At 30.5% G+C, this 20,539-nt stretch overlaps 2 protein-coding genes across 6 annotated transcripts in view; both read right to left on the bottom strand.

Annotated features, from left to right (window-relative positions):
- Nucleotides 1–302: 302 nt before the first annotated feature.
- Nucleotides 303–12,458, bottom strand: LOC124353767 (rab11 family-interacting protein 4-like). 2 transcript variants are annotated; one of them, XM_046803766.1, is made up of 3 exons: nt 12,300–12,458; nt 8,238–8,267; nt 303–2,582 (listed from the first exon to the last, which is right to left on the bottom strand). In XM_046803766.1, the coding sequence occupies exons 1-3, from the start codon at nt 12,441–12,443 to the stop codon at nt 2,451–2,453; spliced, it is 306 nt and encodes a 101-aa protein (XP_046659722.1). In that variant the 5' UTR covers nt 12,444–12,458; the 3' UTR covers nt 303–2,450. The 2 variants fall into 2 exon arrangements, with proteins under 2 accessions (XP_046659722.1, XP_046659723.1); XM_046803767.1 differs by lacking the exon at nt 8,238–8,267.
- A 3,785-nt stretch (nt 12,459–16,243) lies between these two features.
- LOC124353766 (rab11 family-interacting protein 4) overlaps nt 16,244–20,539 on the bottom strand; it is a 224,922-nt gene continuing 220,626 nt past the window's right edge. For all 4 annotated transcript variants that reach the window (XM_046803760.1, XM_046803763.1, XM_046803764.1 and 1 more), the window contains one exon: nt 16,244–18,521. In XM_046803760.1, coding sequence (XP_046659716.1) covers nt 18,390–18,521 — 132 coding nt within the window. In that variant the 3' untranslated portion in view covers nt 16,244–18,389. The remainder of the gene's footprint in view (nt 18,522–20,539) is intronic.

Genomic DNA, 20,539 nt, shown 5'->3' with positions numbered 1-20,539 from the left:
ATTTTTTTTATCTATTTTAACATCACCTATATTTACATATAGAAATACCAGATCTGGGGTTAAAAATTTACTTGCATTTTCTTAGAGCTGATATTTATTCTAGGTGATGCTTAAGACAAAACAATAACTATTATTTATGTTTTCCTTCAAAATTTTTAATTGTGATAGAAATCTTTCCACACAGTTTGAATTTGAATTTGAACCTAGTTGAAATGGAAAACTGACACCAATCATGAGAATATACAGCAGTGCAAATAAAAAGGTATAATGAAAAAGGAATGATAAAAAAACTCCAAATTTAATTAAATTTTGCAATTTTTCCAATTTTAGTTTATTTCATTGTGCAAAATATACATAAATAACAATAGTTAGAGTTAATGTGTACAGTATTTAACTGACTTTAAATTTCCATTTTAATTTGTATGATGGTATAAAATAAGTACAGAATAACAATTGTTTCAAAATAACATAAAATTCATAGCACAAATTATGCCATAAATATTTTATAATACAACTAAACACTATAAAATCCTTAAATTAAAAATATATATATACATTAAAATTTATGGCCTTTAGCAAAACATTTACAAAGCAATATTTACAAGTTTTATGAATTTACACTAAATATATTGCAGTTATACAGTTTAGTCATTTCAAAATACACAATAAAGAACAATGCAGCATAGGAAAAATATAGTAACAGTTTTAGTTGTTCTCTGTGTGAAGTAATAAGTTTAACTGCAAATTGTATTTATGCCTCACTCATTGTATTGTGAAATATATTTATATGATAGTGTAACTAACTATTAATGAAAAATATTAACTGATTTACAAAATTTAAATAACATTTATACATTTTCAATTCTGTAGTTTTATAAATATTTAAAATTAATTACACAAACAAATAAAATTATTATATTTACTAAATAACTTATAAGATACAACAAAAAAGAAGTCAGTGTTAATGGGAAAAGTTATTTTAATTAAAATTCAGGTGCCTAGTAGCCTAGAATCAATTATACTTCCTATTCATTCAGTCATGCCAAGTTTTATAAACAATCTCACTTTTGAAAAAATTTTAAAAAATTGATAAAAATACATACTACATATCCATATCAAATACAAATGCCAATTATATGTTAGAATTTCAAAATTCAAAATACAATGGCTTAAAAAAAACAAGTTAATGAAATTACGCAAATAATATCTGATCTCCCACAATTAGCTTAATAAATTGGACAAGATTTGTAAACAACATTGGCTTTTTTCAACATTTAGTTTTAGATTTAGTCAAATGAACCTATTTGTCAAGTAAGATTTCATAATTTTGTCATAAGTCTCTTTCACAATATAACTTTTTCAAAGGTTCACTATCAATGCATTCTCCACATGAACACTGACTCGTATAAGGTTACCTTTAGTCTGGCACTTAAACTGTACAGAGTTCACAGCCGCTTTGTCCATCCTGGGAGAAAATCAGTCACAACAGTTTCCCAAAAGTATATAAATCTCCTTGTAGATAAACCTCTGATAAAATATGATAGCACATAAACTAACAGCTACAACAATGACCCTAGCAACACAAACGAATCACAATAGAAGGCAACGGTTTCCATCCAAAGCGCGGAGATTGATATGGCTTTGGTTGCAGACTGCGGGTTTTCTTTATTTACAAAGCTTTTGGCACTTGACCGCTTTGGCAGGACAGTTTCGGGATAGATCTTCTTTTTTTTGTGGGAAAAGTAAAAAACACGTCTTTAAATATTATAAACATAACACCTTATTATAGTAGTAAGAAAATATGGTTTAAGTATTTAATGTTTTAAGCCGTAAAATTACTGTAACAGATTTAAAAAAATTTTTTATATGACTATAACACAAAAAAAGGATCAAGCACTTTTTTACTTTGCTATTTAATTTTTCAAAAAGGCTAATCCTCGCTTAAGACAAATTTTGAAAATTGTAACTCTTAAAGTAATACTATTTCATTCATTTGTACTGTAAAGAAAAAAAGCTTCAAGTTTTATTTGTGAAAAATCCAAAAATGCAACTGTTTTTGTATTTTTCTTTCCAATACAAACAAATTTTTCTCTAATAAGGGTGTTCAATAAGGGAAGATCAACCTTTTCAAATAAATAAATATTTTAGAGAAAAATTGAAATTAGGTAGTTTTATTTATGAATTTTGCAGACTTTTTAAACAATAAAATACCACTATCAGAGCAAATTTTGAGTTCTCTCGTGCAGCAAGGCATATGAGAATGATTTATCAATTTGAAGTTAATATCGGGACATCAATGGAGACTCTTCCCAACCATAATCGAAACAGTCCGGCCACAAATGACCCTGCAGTAGGAACTGGCACAAGACTACATGTGTGGCGTGGAGTGTGTTGAGGAACTGCACAGGGGAGACATGTCCGCGCACGCGGAGCCCAGGGGTCTGCGTCAATCAAGGAGCGGGGTCGGCCGGCTTCACCTCTAGAAGTCTGGGGCAGTTCTCCACGATGAGAAGGAGAATGCCGTCAATGTATGTGCGCAGGTGTGAGATCACTTCCTGAGACTCCTTGTAGGCAGACCGAATCTGGAGCATCAAAAACTATTAGCATAAATCATAAATATGACATTCTTTATTTGCATTATTCACACCTTACATTATAAAAATGAACTGCGCCATCAGTAGCCAAGTGTGTTTTGAATATTGTTCTTACATTAATGTAATGAAAATAACTAAAACCCTTTAAATTAAAACTTTTTATTACATACACGTGTTTCGGTTTTTAACCATCATCAGTGTTCTTACATTATCTAACTTTACAAAAATAGTGAAGAGAAAACATGTTTATTACTTTATTTGTAATTATCAGAATAGACATGTTAAAAACATACTGAAATTAGTTATGTATATTAAAATAATAGATAATTGTCATTTTAGTAATTTTTTAGTGTTTCATGTATGAGTGGGGCTCGTTTTCTGCCATTTTGATGCAGCCACCTTGAAAACGTGTCGATATTCTTGAAAACCGATGTTAAATTCGTGCTTCTGGACCTGAAAAACCCTCAGATAACGATTTTCATACAAAACCGCCAAAAAAATGTGTTAAGGGACGAAGTATAACTCCTTTTTCCCATGGTTTGATTCTGTCATATTCAAAATGAGTAGGTAATTTGTAAAACTGATATCAGGTACGTGTTTCTTGACCCGAAAAACCCCCACAGACCAAGGTTTGTGCTAATCCATTTGTAAATACATGTAACCCTATTATCCACCATCTTGGAATGGTGATTGATAGCAACTTACAGTTTGTGCCAAAATGTTATTTTCCTTTAGTTTAGTAATATATTTAGTTTCCTTTCTAATAATGTGTCATATGTGGGAAACTCAATTTGAAGATTTTGAGTTGGAGAGTGCCCGTCCAGGGGATCACTCCCAAAAATGTTTTCATATGCCAAAAAGTAGGTCTTATTAACCTACAAGGATCCCAATTTTTTATTTCAACTGGTCAAATCGTTTGAAAATAACAGGGTGACTACTGACTTTCGATGACCCTGTATAGTCCTTTAATAAAAAATCAAAGCTCTTCTGAATGACAAAAAATTGTTGTTGCAAAAATTGTCTTTCTTTAATTCTAATTGATAAACAACACATTCACATGTTTTTTAGATGTTCAGCATAAATTTAATATCGTTTGTCACTCAACATTATTTACAATTGAGAATTATTTAATATGAGAGAAAAGGAATACAATTAACTGAAATAATATTATACACAACAACAAAGAATATAAATAGTTAAATAATAACAACAGTTATTTTGTTAGAAAACATAATTTGACTTCTACTAATATATTTTGGGGTTCCTCATGATTTATTATGAAAGTGTCACTTATTCTCACTATCTAAAATAGATCTCAAAATATGAACAAATGTGGTACTATGAGTTAGAGCATCATGGGAGGATAAAATTAATATGTCAATTTATCACATTTGGGCTAATTTAAATAATGTTTCAACTATTTAATTTTGAATCCATCTATAAAAAGTGTAATACTAAGCAGGAGATCTTAAACCCTAATCAAAAATGTATTAATTCTTTATAAGGTGTTAAACTTTAAGAGAGTAAATATTTTATAATAGAACATTTAAAAAAGAAAATATTAATGAACAAACTCTTATATTGTATAAGAAACTTAAATTTTTATCCACATTGTGGAAGAATTTTTACAGCTATTAAATGTTGCAAAAATACAGTTTCTTATATTTTTAAAAAAATTTATAAGAACAAAAAACTTTGTTTCTTGAAGGGTTATAGTTTAAAATAACATAATGCAATGCTTTAAATATTTGTTTATTACAACTTACTAGTGTCAAAGAAATGTTATAAAAAATATGCAATTGATACCTAAAAGCAAGAACGTAATACAAATTGGTTAGTAAAATAAATGTATCATGATAATAATAACATACAATAAAATTAAGTATTTTAAAGATACGTTTTTTATTGTGTACAGCTATAAAGGACAGGTTTTAGAGTCAGAAGAGAAGAGATTGTACAACACAAAATAAGAAGGTATAAAGAATATAGAAAAAATACAACAGAAAACTACCTATGATACCTAAGTACTTTTGATTCCCTATGGAATTTGATGGAAAAGCCTGAACTTGCTGCATATCACTAAATGTCAAGTAGATTGCTAAAATGTAATTTTACAGAAGCTGACAAACATTTTTTATGTACAAACTTCATACAAGAATGAAAACTGTATCATACAGGGAAAATGGTACTTTCCTACTCTACCAAAATCTCAGCAGTCTTCGATATGTCTTGGCAAGGATGAAACATGCAGCCATGCATTAATTATTTTCTGACAGGAATATGCGCAGCTATTGTTAGGCTCAGATTCAGTCAATTTACAGAGGAGTGAGGGGTGATTTAATATACCATAGTTGTTTTTTGAACATTAATAAAGCTTTCAAAACATTCACAAAGTTTTCACTGAGAAACCAGTTAACATTACCATACATAACCTAACTATATAAGGGACTTGTGTAGTATATCTCAACATTAAAATGTATAATCGGAAAAATTGAAACTGTGAAATTTTAAGGCTTGTCAGTCATTATCTCACGTCACTGTCAGATTAATTCTATAGTGTATTCAACTGACTTGCTCAATGGCGTTTTGTATGGTAGATCTTTAAAACCTCAGAGAACACCTTTCACATAATTAATTCAAGTAATCAAGTAACTTAGGCCATAAACAAATTTTTATTTTACTTTTTTCTTAGTTTCAAGCGATTAATTATGAGGTTCCTTTCACATTTTACACCTTGTTGTGTCCTTAAATTGGCTACCACGTTACTAAATTACAGAAGAATTATGATCTAATTGACAAACTTATTCCACCTAACACATTTTGATATTAACATTTTTCTTACTTAAGTTAAGGCTAAACATACAAGAATGTGTTATGAAACTTATCCAATGGATGGCAGCACCTCTGTAGGTAAATTTGTTTTTCTGGTTTTGCCTTTAGTTTCCGATTTTACAATTTTGAAAGCAGATTTGCAAACTAAATAATCATAGAATTTGATGCATAGCGGCAGAAAAATTATTTTATTTGAAATAACAAAATTACCGTACAGAACTTTTATTTTAAATTTTAAGATAAAAAATTTACAGGTAGCCATAATTTGTAGGAAATTGGTTTTTATGAACTTTCAAATTTGCACTCTTAAAATCAGTTGAATAGTTCAGTAAGAATAGTTTTCATAATTTCCAGTATTTATCTCTTGCCAGCTATGTGCCACCGCTATCACACAAACCCCCCCCCCCCCCCCCCCCCGTAGTCCTTGATTCTCGTGTAGCATAAACTTAAGAACTGCACCAAAGAGCAATCTTTATTAGTACATATTAAGCAACTATGTTTACTGCCTTAATCAATAGCATCTCCTCAAACTGTGTATAAGATCGCAAGCAAAGGGCCAAAAATAAGTCCAGACCTTCCATGCATACATAAAAATATTTCATAAGAATGTTGGGCAATTAACAGTAAAGAGCTACATAACTAGAGTTTGTGAGTTCTGTTTTAAATTTTTTGTCTGAGGAATCGACATGTATTAGTGTGTATGTTCTTGCGAGGAAGTACAGGCCCAGGTTATATTATAAGAAATATTTCTTTGTCGATTTTGATATTATATACAAGTACATATATTACAAATAATAAAGACGTGGGGGGTTTGAGCTTTGACAAAAAATATTATTTGTTGTAAATTAAGGTTATGTGGTTGCAATGTATTGTGTTTTGCAAGTTGAATTCACTTCTTATTGCATTTTGATGGGATCTAAATCTTGCAGTACTTTTTTGTGGGGGGGAGCCAGGAAGCCATATTTAAAATTGATAATTCATGTACTGTCACATATATGATACCATATGTAAACTAATCAAATATTTTTTATCACATACATCTGTTGCTTTTAGAAAACATTTTTTTCATTTTTCATTTACACTTGATAAAAAATGTAAATTTTAACTTTATATTTTTAGTACCTAATATGTGCTAACTACAATGCCTGAGCAAAATATATAAGCAAAACATAATGTAGTGATGCAAATAAGTGCAAAACTATATTCAATCTAAAGTCATGCATTTGCTAAAAAATAAATGCAAGAACAAGGATCAAACATTAATGAATTATATTGTGTTATAATGTTGTTTACTTTATGTTATTTGTACATGATGCATTGTTTGGCCTAACTTGGATTGTATAGCATAGTTATGTAGTCTTATTCATACGCTATTCATTGTAAATTGTGCAAACTGATGAATAAAGAGATCTAACTCCAAACAGGATATAAGAAATTCAAATAAAAGGTGTCAAAAGAAATTTTACAAGATAAATGTTTCCTAAACTAAAATTTAATTTATTTCATTATTACCTATTTTAAAAGTTATTAAAACATTGTATTACTACCATAACTTATTTTACATTTATGTACATCTTTGTGAAATCTGAGACAAAGTTTGCAATAAGTTTGGTTCTAAAACGAAAAACGAACATGCATACTTGCATTGGTAACGAAACTGTAATTCTAGATAAACGTATGGTATTACCTTGTTTACCTTGTCAGCAGTTCTAAAATTTGTTTTTGTAGAATTGTCATTATATTTTTTGGGACAAAAGTTCAAAGAATTTTAAAACACGTAAGAATTACATATAAATAATACATAATATTCAATAAATAAGACATGAACATGATAAATATGTTACGCCAAGAACGACAGGAAGTAAGGGTAAAGGGGTGACATAACCTTCAACCCTCAGTGTCTACGCTACCGACCAGCCGGTTCAGATCCGTGGTTGTGTACTCCAATGTATGTGTACCATACAATATTTATTATGCATATGTCTTATTTATTGAATTAAATGTTTTGTTATTTTGATATGCTTTTATCTTCAGTTGACTTCCGTGTTTTTTTTTTGCACCTGACGATGAGACTTTGGTCTCAAAACCAGTAGCAACCATTCTACAAAAGCGAATTCTGGATCTGTTGACAAGATAAGTTAAATCGTTCATGATTTATAAATTTGTAATATATACAAAAAAAACAGGGGGAGACACTAAACAATCCATTAGTCATGTGTTTATAGTAATTTCCGCTTATTTTGAAGTAAACTCACGTTAATTTTATAGGTATATGTTTTATTAGTGCAGTTGTACATTTTTATTCCAGCTAAGAGGACTTGTCATGTTAAACCAAGATCGTATTAATGTAACCAACTGGTTATGTCAAGAGTGAATAATAAAAAATTACTAGTAACTCTGCCTCGAAGCCTAGAATCTTCTATCCTATTTATGTCACACCGAACAGAATTTCATCTTTTATCTACGATAGAAGTACTGTATACATTCTCTAAGTTATTACATGTTGAAGTGTATTTGTGAGTTGGAAAGTTGGGCCTTTATAGGTTATACTCTTGGGTAAGGATCAATGGTATTCAATAACACCAAGATTGCTCCACGGTTCTTGCAGTATGATTTTTGTTGCTGACTTTATACTGCAGTCAGACATCTCACATTCCATTTTACATGCTTTGATTCTAAGCAAATGAAGAGAATAGATAGAGAAAGAGAAGAATCGAACAATTTAAGTGACAGACACAAAAGAGTTTTGAAACTTGAAGGAAAGCCTGTACAGAGCAACATCGAGCATGCAGCATCCCATGCCTAACGTACCTTCAGATCGCCTGCTATGTCTTGCTCGGGCTGTGGAACAAACATGGCCGGTCAATTATTCTAGTCAAAAATTTAACCATATCCCTAAAATATGTGTATAGGTTGGAATTGTTTCAAATGGTCACAAAGAAATCAACAATTTGAAACAACAATATTTATTTTACATTTGACCAATCAATGTAACTGCACATTTATAAAAGACTTAGCTAGCATTAACAAGAGTTCTTAAACTCAAGCATTGTATTAGTATATTTTTCAGTAAACCAATAAACTGTAAAAGCTCTCAGTAGTTATTATGGAGGTAAAAGTAGTAGTTTTATTTGTGTTTATCTTGGTTCTCTTTTCATAACTATTAGAATCCAAAATAATTATGTATAAATTGTTGGATATTTTGGTTTGTCTGCACTATGATGAGAGTTATTAAACCAAAAGCACGCTTTTCTCAAAAACAATTACTTGTGGAAGAAAACCCTATTTTATTCCCCCTATTTTACAACCTTGTTTGCTCACTCGAAGCGAGATCATCGATCAACTCTGAATCAGATGGAGCAGACAACATTAGCACAGAGGCTTACTTTCAATCCAGCCAATTCCAGTACTTTTATATTTTTCTCACTGGCAAACATACAGGAAACAAAGTTACTTTAGCTGCCATATTTTTAAACATATTCATTTATGAAATGCTCGTTTCTGGGAAATGGCATCTGTCTTTGATGTGAGTATTAAGGATGTTGAATTCTAAAGAGGTGGATGGAGATATTCCCTCTTGTCTTAATCAGAGAGCTGAAGCTCCTTTGAAATTCCAGCAGTGCTTAAAGCTTTAAACTAACTTTTCATTTTACGTCTGTGCGGAAGTTTTGTACCAGTTAAAATAATGTTAAGAGTTGAGATCATCTGATTACTTGGTGATTGCTTTCGTTTGATGATGACTGAAACTGTTAAGGATGTTAAGAGGGATGTACTCCATGATACTGCACAATACGGTATACTAGGTATCCTCTCTCTGGCTTTACCATCCTTGATTTGATACTTGATGGGTTGTAAAGTTTGTATCATTCCAATCGTTATCAAGTTTGTTCCCCATTCCAAGTGATTCAAGAAGCAAATTGTTTGAGGTTGTTTGCCCTCATTTATGATGGTGTCCAACATCTATTTACAAAGTATTTATGTTAGAAAACATAGGCTTATGTTCAGCAAATGTTTTAAACGCAACAAAATTTAAAACTGTCCTGCCTCAAATTCATGGTTGGACTCTACTTCTCTTGGAGTCCTGAAAGTTCAGTTCCTTATGCTCAAATCACCTGCCTCTCAGCGTCTCAACAAGAATGGCTCTGTCCCAGAAATACAATGTAAAAACCAACACATCATCTTATTGTCATACACAATCACCTGACATGGAATCTTGGTAGGTTTGACTCTTGTATCTCGGCTACTGAAAGGAATCACGACAAAAGTTTTCCTAGGTAGCAATACAAACTATAGTGGGTGAAGTGAAATAACCACAAGAGCTGCGGGGGCTATACAAGATTAAATATAAATAATTCATCCAACATACATCTGGGAGTCAGGCAAATTAAACAGGGTCCCATGGGTAGCAGTACCTATTTATCATTCCTTTCCTATTTATATCCTTCACCTTCATTTCCATTTGCATGATTGATGATGTAAAAAAACAAAATTTTGAGGTTGAGTAGAGATGAACAGAGGCACTAGAGGGTTCATTATAACTAATAGGGCAGTTTGTGGCAGACAACACGATTTGTTCACTTTTTGTGGAAGGCATCATGTTATCAAAAGAACTTCTATTTTTCTTTTCTTGTCAAAAGAACATGGACACCAGCCATTGTTAGTCTATTTGCTTAGCTGTTTAAAAACAATCCCAATTTTCATATTTTCCAAAATCTCACATGGACAATGTTCACTGTTTTCCTGTTTGGAATAAAATCTCAGTCTCATTGGCGCCCAGCTTTGGTTGGTTCTCCTAATACAGTAATACCATATCTACCCATTCCCAGTAGAACAAATCACTCCAAGGATCTACAACAATTTCATCCACAGTCGTATCTCTTTCTCTACAAACATACCTGATACTCGGAGCGTTCTGCGTCCTTCTTTATTTGGTCTTCAGTTTGATTTCACAAAAGCAAATGTTGAAAAGAAAGGAGAATAAATTATTTACTACTAAGACCTTCACCATTTTCATTTATGTACACACTTGGCTTGGTCCTATCTACTAGAAGAAAATGAGAATGTGTATGTACAAAATCCTGTTGATGGTGCTTACGAATTGCAAAGATAGAAGTGCACAGTAGCAGTGTTTATAGTATTGTAGTATTGTACACAAAAACCGATAGAAATATAATGTAAATATTTCACAAAATAAGAATATTAAATGTTACATTTCCGTAGAGTGATGAATTTTTTGTCCAATTTATTATCTTTAAAAGTATTTATTACATCATAAAGTGATGACAGTATTGATTCCTCTATTTATCTTAACCACATTTTTAACACTGTTACCTGTTAAATTTTCCTTTTAAAATAAAAAATTATTTAGTATGGTATATAATTATTCATTGAATTTCAAGTAAATCGACTTAGTTTATGGAGAATTAAAATGGTTATTTTGGAAACTAACTGCTCAACAAAAACTATTGCAATTAAACAATCTTATAGATTTTACACAAAAATGCCTACAAATATGGTAGGCATTTTAGGTTATTTTCTTGTTATTTACTGTAAAACTAAAACTAAATAGAATCCTTAACCTTCAGAAGCAACTTTTATATATGCAGAGCAATTCATAAAAAAGAACAGAATTCACTTAGTCTAAAATAAACTAAATATTGAACTTAAAGACTTGTAAATTAAACAATTAAATAAGGAGCAAACAAAAGAAAAATTTGTTTAGAGAGAGCTATTATTATTATAACATCAAAACATTTTCTAGATATACCTTGAGTTACCCATGCCAAGTCCACAAAACAAAAATAATAAGCTTTGGTGCATTATAGACCATAAAGATGGATTGATTCTAAAATTAAATTCTGAATTCATTTGATTTATCTACATCATGACACTACTATATTGAATCTTCAGCTAGATTTATTTGACTCTGTATCCTATTCCTTTTACAAATGGGAATTATAGAATATCAGGCAAGGATTTTCAAAGTAATCTAAATTTTAGTGAAAATTTTAATTAAGTGGTTATATTTAATTAAGCTAAAAAAATATGGAAATCAATTTTGCAATAAATTGAAAATGTAATATTTAATCAACCAATTTTAAGATGGCCTAATTTAGTTGGTTTCTTGTTTTCATAGTCACAATCTTTTAAAATAACTTATCTGGAGAAAAGAAAAGAGAACAAAAATGTTCTTTTATTCTAGAAAAACATTGAAGATATTAAAACTAAAGTCAGCTAGATTACCTTGAGCCTAGTTACAAAATTGCCCAAAGTATTAATTTAATTGTTCTATGTGACGCAATTCATTTCTATCTTTAGGACTATACGTCTGAAACTCAAAAATATTAACGCAATCAATACCAATAGCACCACATTGTTAATGATGTTGTATGTTTTAACCTTACAACATCATTATAGTAATTATTATCTAACATCATTGTATAAGAAAATCTTGAAGATGGAGCTCATATTGGTTTATATTTGTAAAATATTCAAAATTTAAAATCATAAAAAACAAATAATTCACATTTTTTATTACATAAGGCCTTTTGACACGCAAAGCTGTCTTCATAAAACACTTCAAAAAAGTAAACATGTTTTCCACTGTTGTGTTGTTTTTTCTTTGTTATTTTAAATTTTGTGATATTTACTAATGATAAGAAAAACTTATTAAGGAATCTTCAATTTTAAAACCAGCATCGAAACAAAATTCTCAACATCGTCAAAAAGTATTTCCATTCATTACTATCTTGATCTTGGGTATTATTGAGTGAGATGGTTAGACACCCAACAGTTCTAAGCACAGCGTTATCACATGACGAGTTTACAAACCAAGCATTTCTCTTGTTACAGCTAGTGCAAGTATGTACTCACGTCATCATGTGACATGTCATCCAGCTCAGCTGCAAGACTGTGGGACTCATTGGCCGAAGACAACAGGTTACGTCCCTCCTCCACCCCTCGACTCAGGATCATAGCTTGGAGCTCCTCGTGAGCTTCTTGCAGGCCTGCCAACATCTTGCAATCAGTACCGAAATTCTCGCTATTTTATATCAGCTTCTCGCATTGAAACGATTATCTCATTTCTGTCATGCTCGATAAATGATTTCAAAAACATTAGAAGCATAGGAATGAACACTAACTTTACTAATGAACAGTGATGTAGCTGTAACCAGCAATGCTTCTAATAACTTAACAGTATAAACACAGATTTTGTACTTTTATGGAATGGCAAAACTCAAGAAAAAACTGGCTCCCATAGTTTAACGTAATTACATTATATTGCTTAATCTGTATTTTTATGGGTTCTGCTTAATCTGTGATGTCAATCGGGATATCAGTTACACAATTCACTGTTGGAATGCACACAACATATTGAAAAAAAAAAGAGAAAATACAAAGCACTGAATATCAACATTTGGGTTCTCCTGTGACGAAAAAGTTCAAAACACAACCATCCACAAAAAAAATCATTTTGACTGTGTTTTGGGATGCTCGTTTAGTTTATGTGACTGATTCTCTGGAACAAGGCATGACGGTAAATTCGTCTCAATACATAGACTCTAAAACACCTCCAACATCGAGTTTGTCGTATTAGAGGCAGCCTCAAGTCAATAATCTTGCAACACACAATGCTCGTCCGCATACTTCGCACTCAACTGAAGACGCAATGAGGAAAGCTAAAGTTTGAACCAATTCCACACCCTCCCTATTCCCCCGATCTAGCCCCATGCAATTTTTATTTTTTTTCCTTTATTCAAGAGAGATCTCAAGTGTACTCATTACACTTCAGATAATGCCGTGAAAGCAGCTATTGCGTCCTGGATTCAAGAAAAATCTGAAGAATTTTTCAGTGATGAAATAAAAAAACTTATTATATGACTAACACAGGAGAAATGTGTTAGTCTTCATTGTGACTATGTTGAAAAATAAATAATAATTGTGAAGCTTAAGAGTTGTACTTTACAGTACTTTTCACCCCATCTCGCTATTTCTTTTCGTTAGTGTTCTACTAGCATGTGTGCACTACTTTTCAGCCTACCCTCGTATATAACCAATTTGAATATAACAAAAGTACAAATTAAATTTCTTATTTACAGGCTCATCCAGTTTTATCGAATTTGGGGAAAACATCCACCTGTGATAGAAGTCAACTCCACGAATGTTCACAGAGATGTCATCAGAATTATGTCAAAATTCATTGAACAACGACTTGGCTACTTAAAACACCTTGAACCAACAGTGCCGCCAACATACTGAGCTTTAAAAAAAGCATAAAAAAGATAATAACTCACATACATTCAAATTACAGGTATAGTACATGAAGAGCCTTGCAAATTTTTTTAAAATAAATTACATATGTACAACTGATAATAATATTGTTTGAACCAATATTTCCATGGCTCAAATTAAACATGTTTATAAATAACAAGATATGATTATTATTTTAATACGTGCCTTATCCAAATAGTGCCTCATACACCCAGTTTTCAAATTACCATCACTAAATGGGAATGGGTTTATGAGCATCAATTATCAACTGAATTTCTCTAAAATGATTTATATTATATGTTTAAAATCATTAATTATAAGTTAGAGATCATAAAAAATTCATCTGTTGTACTTTATGTATGTATAGAGGATGACTTTTTGTTCAGCTCACAAGTTGAACAAATTATCTGGTCATAAGTTTTAGATTTTTTATCATACATTGGCTCAGTATATCAACATCAACAAATAAGTCTGGAGTGAATCAAGACTTGACCTGCTTGGTTGAAGTTTATATCAAGTTCGATTTAGATTAGTTAAAAAATTCTTTTGGTTTAAAAATATTTAACCATAACCAGAAAAATAAATTATGAAATTTTTTCTTAACGTTTCTGCTGTTATTACTTTGCTTCTTGAGCTTCTATAGATAGCAGTGAAACCAAAGGGGACCTAATATAAACCCTTGGGGAGTAAAGTATTGTAAAGATTTTGAATAATATCAATCAGATAAATAAATTGTAACGCCCTCTACATCTGCAGTCTATTTTTGAGATAGGAATGAAACCAAACATGCCCTTTCTTAAATATTTCAAAGCTACCAAATATTTTAACAGTTTATTGTGTGAAATACTATCAAAAGCCCTAATAATATGTTAATAACATTTGAACAACAATCTACATCTGCTATAATAGTCTTAGCCTGCTGTTGTAAATTTTCATACGCAGATTCAATGATGTGCTTGGTTAATTTTTCTGTATATAATTTAGCAATTAAATTTAAACAACTTGTTCATAAGTTTTTGAAAAGATAGGAAAAGTGAATCTGGCCTGTAGCAAGCAGGATCTGTCAGACCTCCCTTCTTGACAATAGGCATCATTTTGCCCCTTTGTAGTTTATTGGGGAAAGATCTGCTGCCAGAGAAATTTTGACCACATGAGTAACACATTTAAGAATAATAGGGATAACTTCTTAAACAATATTTTTGGGAATATCATAACTTCTGCACAGAATTAGAAAATACAATTTTCTAAATGGGATGTTTTACTAGTACAAACTGAAAATGTATGTTAATGAAAGAATGATTTGTTAGCAAACACTGCAAGGAAATGTTTGACATTACAATCTCATCTGCAACAATACATTCATTTAAACACAAGCAAACAATATTCATTCAATAGAAAAATATTTTTTAAACACATTTACACAGATTTACAATCTCATTGATTGTACTAAATTATTATTGTACTTACGACAATTATTGTACAATTGAAGGACAGTTGGGTGCACAAATGAGAACATGTCAATCTTGATTACACTGGATTACAACTGGGCAAATGAGACTGAGCTTTTTTTGTAATCTTATTTTGAAAAACAATGCAACACAAAAACAACTATTCACTTACTGTGTTGCTGAGAATATATTTTGAAATGATGGCAAGTACTAAGTAGTATTCCCAAGGTACTCTACTGTTCGTTCTTGCCGGATCCCATAAGATGGACAGGGAATTCAGATTCCAGGAGTCAAGTCTGTGACAATGTCAGATTTTAGACGCTGCTCTAAGCGGAATGTGAAATGGACATTAACTCTATATCCACATTAGTTTTATAGTTTCTAATAGAATAAACATCTGCTGTGACATACATTTATACAAATTTCTCTTGAAACAGTTCCAATGCAGTATTCAATGTTTTCATAAATACGTGTAGTGCCATCAAAAAGTAAAACTCAACATCGGTAATGCATTTACTTTAAATAAGTTACGTTCTTTATACTACAATATGACATCCAGCCTACTATTACTACATTAAGTCGGATATGACAGTATATATGACAGGTTATACAGTACACTGTTTTTTCACTACAGTATAGTCTAGTCAATTTAAAAAGTTTTTAAATACTCTTTTTTAAATCTTTTATTACTCATTGCGTATGTAAAACTGTAGATGATGGTAAAAATCTTTATTTCTACACACCAGAATCTTCTCATCGTTTTTACCAACAATTTCACTTTATTAATTCATAAAAGTATTTTTTTATCTATTTTAACATCACCTATATTTACATATAGAAATACCAGATCTGGGGTTAAAAATTTACTTGCATTTTCTTAGAGCTGATATTTATTCTAGGTGATGCTTAAGACAAAACAATAACTATTATTTATGTTTTCCTTCAAAATTTTTAATTGTGATAGAAATCTTTCCACACAGTTTGAATTTGAATTTGAACCTAGTTGAAATGGAAAACTGACACCAATCATGAGAATATACAGCAGTGCAAATAAAAAGGTATAATGAAAAAGGAATGATAAAAAAACTCCAAATTTAATTAAATTTTGCAATTTTTCCAATTTTAGTTTATTTCATTGTGCAAAATATACATAAATAACAATAGTTAGAGTTAATGTGTACAGTATTTAACTGACTTTAAATTTCCATTTTAGTTTGTATGATGGTATAAAATAAGTACAGAATAACAATTGTTTCAAAATAACATAAAATTCATAGCACAAATTATGCCATAAATATTTTATAATACAACTAAACACTATAAAATCCTTAAATTAAAAATATATATATACATTAAAATTTATGGCCTTTAGCAAAACATTTACAAAGCAATATTTACAAGTTTTATGAATTTACACTAAATATATTGCAGTTATACAGTTTAGTCATTTCAAAATACACAATAAAGAACAATGCAGCATAGGAAAAATATAGTAACAGTTTTAGTTGTTCTCTGTGTGAAGTAATAAGTTTAACTGCAAATTGTATTTATGCCTCACTCATTGTATTGTGAAATATATTTATATGATAGTGTAACTAACTATTAATGAAAAAATATTAACTGATTTACAAAATTTAAATAACATTTATACATTTTCAATTCTGTAGTTTTATAAATATTTAAAATTAATTACATAAACAAATAAAATTATTATATTTACTAAATAACTTATAAGATACAACAAAAAAGAAGTCAGTGTTAATGGGAAAAGTTATTTTAATTAAAATTCAGGTGCCTAGTAGCCTAGAATCAATTATACTTCTTATTCATTCAGTCATGCCAAGTTTTATAAACAATCTCACTTTTGAAAAAAATTTTAAAAAATTGATAAAAATACATACTACATATCCATATCAAATACAAATGCCAATTATATGTTAGAATTTCAAAATTCAAAATACAATGGCTTAAAAAAAACAAGTTAATGAAATTACGCAAATAATATCTGATCTCCCACAATTAGCTTAATAAATTGGACAAGATTTGTAAACAACATTGGCTTTTTTCAACATTTAGTTTTAGATTTAGTCAAATGAACCTATTTGTCAAGTAAGATTTCATAATTTTGTCATAAGTCTCTTTCACAATATAACTTTTTCAAAGGTTCACTATCAATGCATTCTCCACATGAACACTGACTCGTATAAGGTTACCTTTAGTCTGGCACTTAAACTGTACAGAGTTCACAGCCGCTTTGTCCATCCTGGGAGAAAATCAGTCACAACAGTTTCCCAAAAGTATATAAATCTCCTTGTAGATAAACCTCTGATAAAATATGATAGCACATAAACTAACAGCTACAACAATGACCCTAGCAACACAAACGAATCACAATAGAAGGCAACGGTTTCCATCCAAAGCGCGGAGATTGATATGGCTTTGGTTGCAGACTGCGGGTTTTCTTTATTTACAAAGCTTTTGGCACTTGACCGCTTTGGCAGGACAGTTTCGGGATAGATCTTCTTTTTTTTGTGGGAAAAGTAAAAAACACGTCTTTAATTATAAACATAACACCTTATTATAGTAGTAAGAAAATATGGTTTAAGTATTTAATGTTTTAAGCCGTAAAATTACTGTAACAGATTAAAAAAATTTTTTATATGACTATAACACAAAAAAAGGATCAAGCACTTTTTTACTTTACTATTTAATTTTTCAAAAAGGCTAATCCTCGCTTAAGACAAATTTTGAAAATTGTAACTCTTAAAGTAATACTATTTCATTCATTTGTACTGTAAAGAAAAAAAGCTTCAAGTTTTATTTGTGAAAAATCCAAAACTGCAACTGTTTTTGTATTTTTCTTTCCAATACAAACAAATTTTTCTCTAATAAGGGTGTTCAATAAGGGAAGATCAACCTTTTCAAATAAATAAATATTTTAGAGAAAAATTGAAATTAGGTAGTTTTATTTATGAATTTTGCAGACTTTTTAAACAATAAAATACCACTATCAGAGCAAATTTTGAGTTCTCTCGTGCAGCAAGGCATATGAGAATGATTTATCAATTTGAAGTTAATATCGGGACATCAATGGAGACTCTTCCCAACCATGATCGAAACAGTCCGGCCACAAATGACCCTGCAGTAGGAACTGGCACAAGACTACATGTGTGGCGTGGAGTGTGTTGAGGAACTGCACAGGGGAGACATGTCCGCGCACGCGGAGCCCAGGGGTCTGCGTCAATCAAGGAGCGGGGTCGGCCGGCTTCACCTCTAGAAGTCTGGGGCAGTTCTCCACGATGAGAAGGAGAATGCCGTCAATGTATGTGCGCAGGTGTGAGATCACTTCCTGAGACTCCTTGTAGGCAGACCGAATCTGGAGCATCAAAAACTATTAGCATAAATCATAAATATGACATTCTTTATTTGCATTATTCACACCTTACATTATAAAAATGAACTGCGCCATCAGTAGCCAAGTGTGTTTTGAATATTGTTCTTACATTATCTAACTTTACAAAAATAGTGAAGAGAAAACATGTTTATTACTTTATTTGTAATTATCAGAATAGACATGTTAAAGACATACTGAAATTAGTTATGTATATTAAAATAATAGATAATTGTCATTTTAGTAATTTTTTAGTGTTTCATGTATGAGTGGGGCTCGTTTTCTGCCATTTTGATGCAGCCACCTTGAAAACGTGTCGATATTCTTGAAAACCGATGTTAAATTCGTGCTTCTGGACCTGAAAAACCCTCCGATTTTCATACAAAACCGCCAAAAATGTGTTAAGGGACGAAGTATAACTCCTTTTTCCCATGGTTTGATTCTGTCATATTCAAAATGAGTAGGTAATTTGTAAAACTGATATCAGGTACGTGTTTCTTGACCCGAAAAAACCCCCACAGACCAAGGTTTGTGCTAATCCATTTGTAAATACATGTAACCCTATTATCCACCATCTTGGAATGGTTATTGATAGCAACTTACAGTTTGTGCCAAAATGTTATTTTCCTTTAGTTTAGTAATATATTTAGTTTCCTTTCTAATAATGTGTCATATGTGGGAAACTCAATTTGAAGATTTTGAGTTGGAGAGTGCCCGTCCAGGGGATCACTCCCAAAAATGTTTTCATATGCCAAAAAGTAGGTCTTATTAACCTACAAGGATCCCAATTTTTTATTTCAACTGGTCAAATCGTTTGAAAATAACAGGGTGACTACTGACTTTCGATGACCCTGTATAGTCCTTTAATAAAAAATCAAAGCTCTTCTAAATGACAAAAAATTGTTGTTGCAAAAATTGTCTTTCTTTAATTCTAATTGATAAACAACACATTCACATGTTTTTTAGATGTTCAGCATAAATTTAATATCGTTTGTCACTCAACATTATTTACAATTGAGAATTATTTAATATGAGAGAAAAGGAATACAATTAACTGAAATAATATTATACACAACAACAAAGAATATAAATAGTTAAATAATAACAACAGTTATTTTGTTAGAAAACATAATTTGACTTCTACTAATATATTTTGGGGTTCCTCATGATTTATTATGAAAGTGTCACTTATTCTCACTATCTAAAATAGATCTCAAAATATGAACAAATGTGGTACTATGAGTTAGAGCATCATGCGAGGATAAAATTAATATGTCAATTTATCACATTTGGGCTAATTTAAATAATGTTTCAACTATTTAATTTTGAATCCATCTATAAAAAGTGTAATACTAAGCAGGAGATCTTAAACCCTAATCAAAAATGTATTAATTCTTTATAAGGTGTTAAACTTTAAGAGAGTAAATATTTTATAATAGAACATTTAAAAAAGAAAATATTAATGAACAAACTCTTATATTGTATAAGAAACTTAAATTTTTATCCACATTGTGGAAGAATTTTTATAGCTATTAAATGTTGCAAAAATACAGTTTCTTATATTTTTAAAAATTTATAAGAACAAAAAAACTTTGTTTCTTGAAGGGTTATAGTTTAAAATAACATAATGCAATGCTTTAAATATTTGTTTATTACAACTTACTAGTATCAAAGAAATGTTATAAAAAATATGCAATTGATACCTAAAAGCAAGAACGTAATACAAATTGGTTAGTAAAATAAATGTATCATGATAATAATAACATACAATAAAATTAAGTATTTTAAAGATACGTTTTTTATTGTGTACAGCTATAAAGGACAGGTTTTAGAGTCAGAAGAGAAGAGATTGTACAACACAAAATAAGAAGGTATAAAGAATATAGAAAAAAATACAACAGAAAACTACCTATGATACCTAAGTACTTTTGATTCCCTATGGAATTTGATGGAAAAGCCTGAACTTGCTGCATATCACTAAATGTCAAGTAGATTGCTAAAAT

This window comes from Homalodisca vitripennis, chromosome 2, assembly GCF_021130785.1.
Source record: "Homalodisca vitripennis isolate AUS2020 chromosome 2, UT_GWSS_2.1, whole genome shotgun sequence".
NCBI classification, from domain to species: domain Eukaryota; kingdom Metazoa; phylum Arthropoda; class Insecta; order Hemiptera; family Cicadellidae; genus Homalodisca; species Homalodisca vitripennis.
The sequence above is the reverse complement of the archived record's forward strand: the minus strand, read 5'-3'. Positions and strand labels throughout refer to the sequence as shown.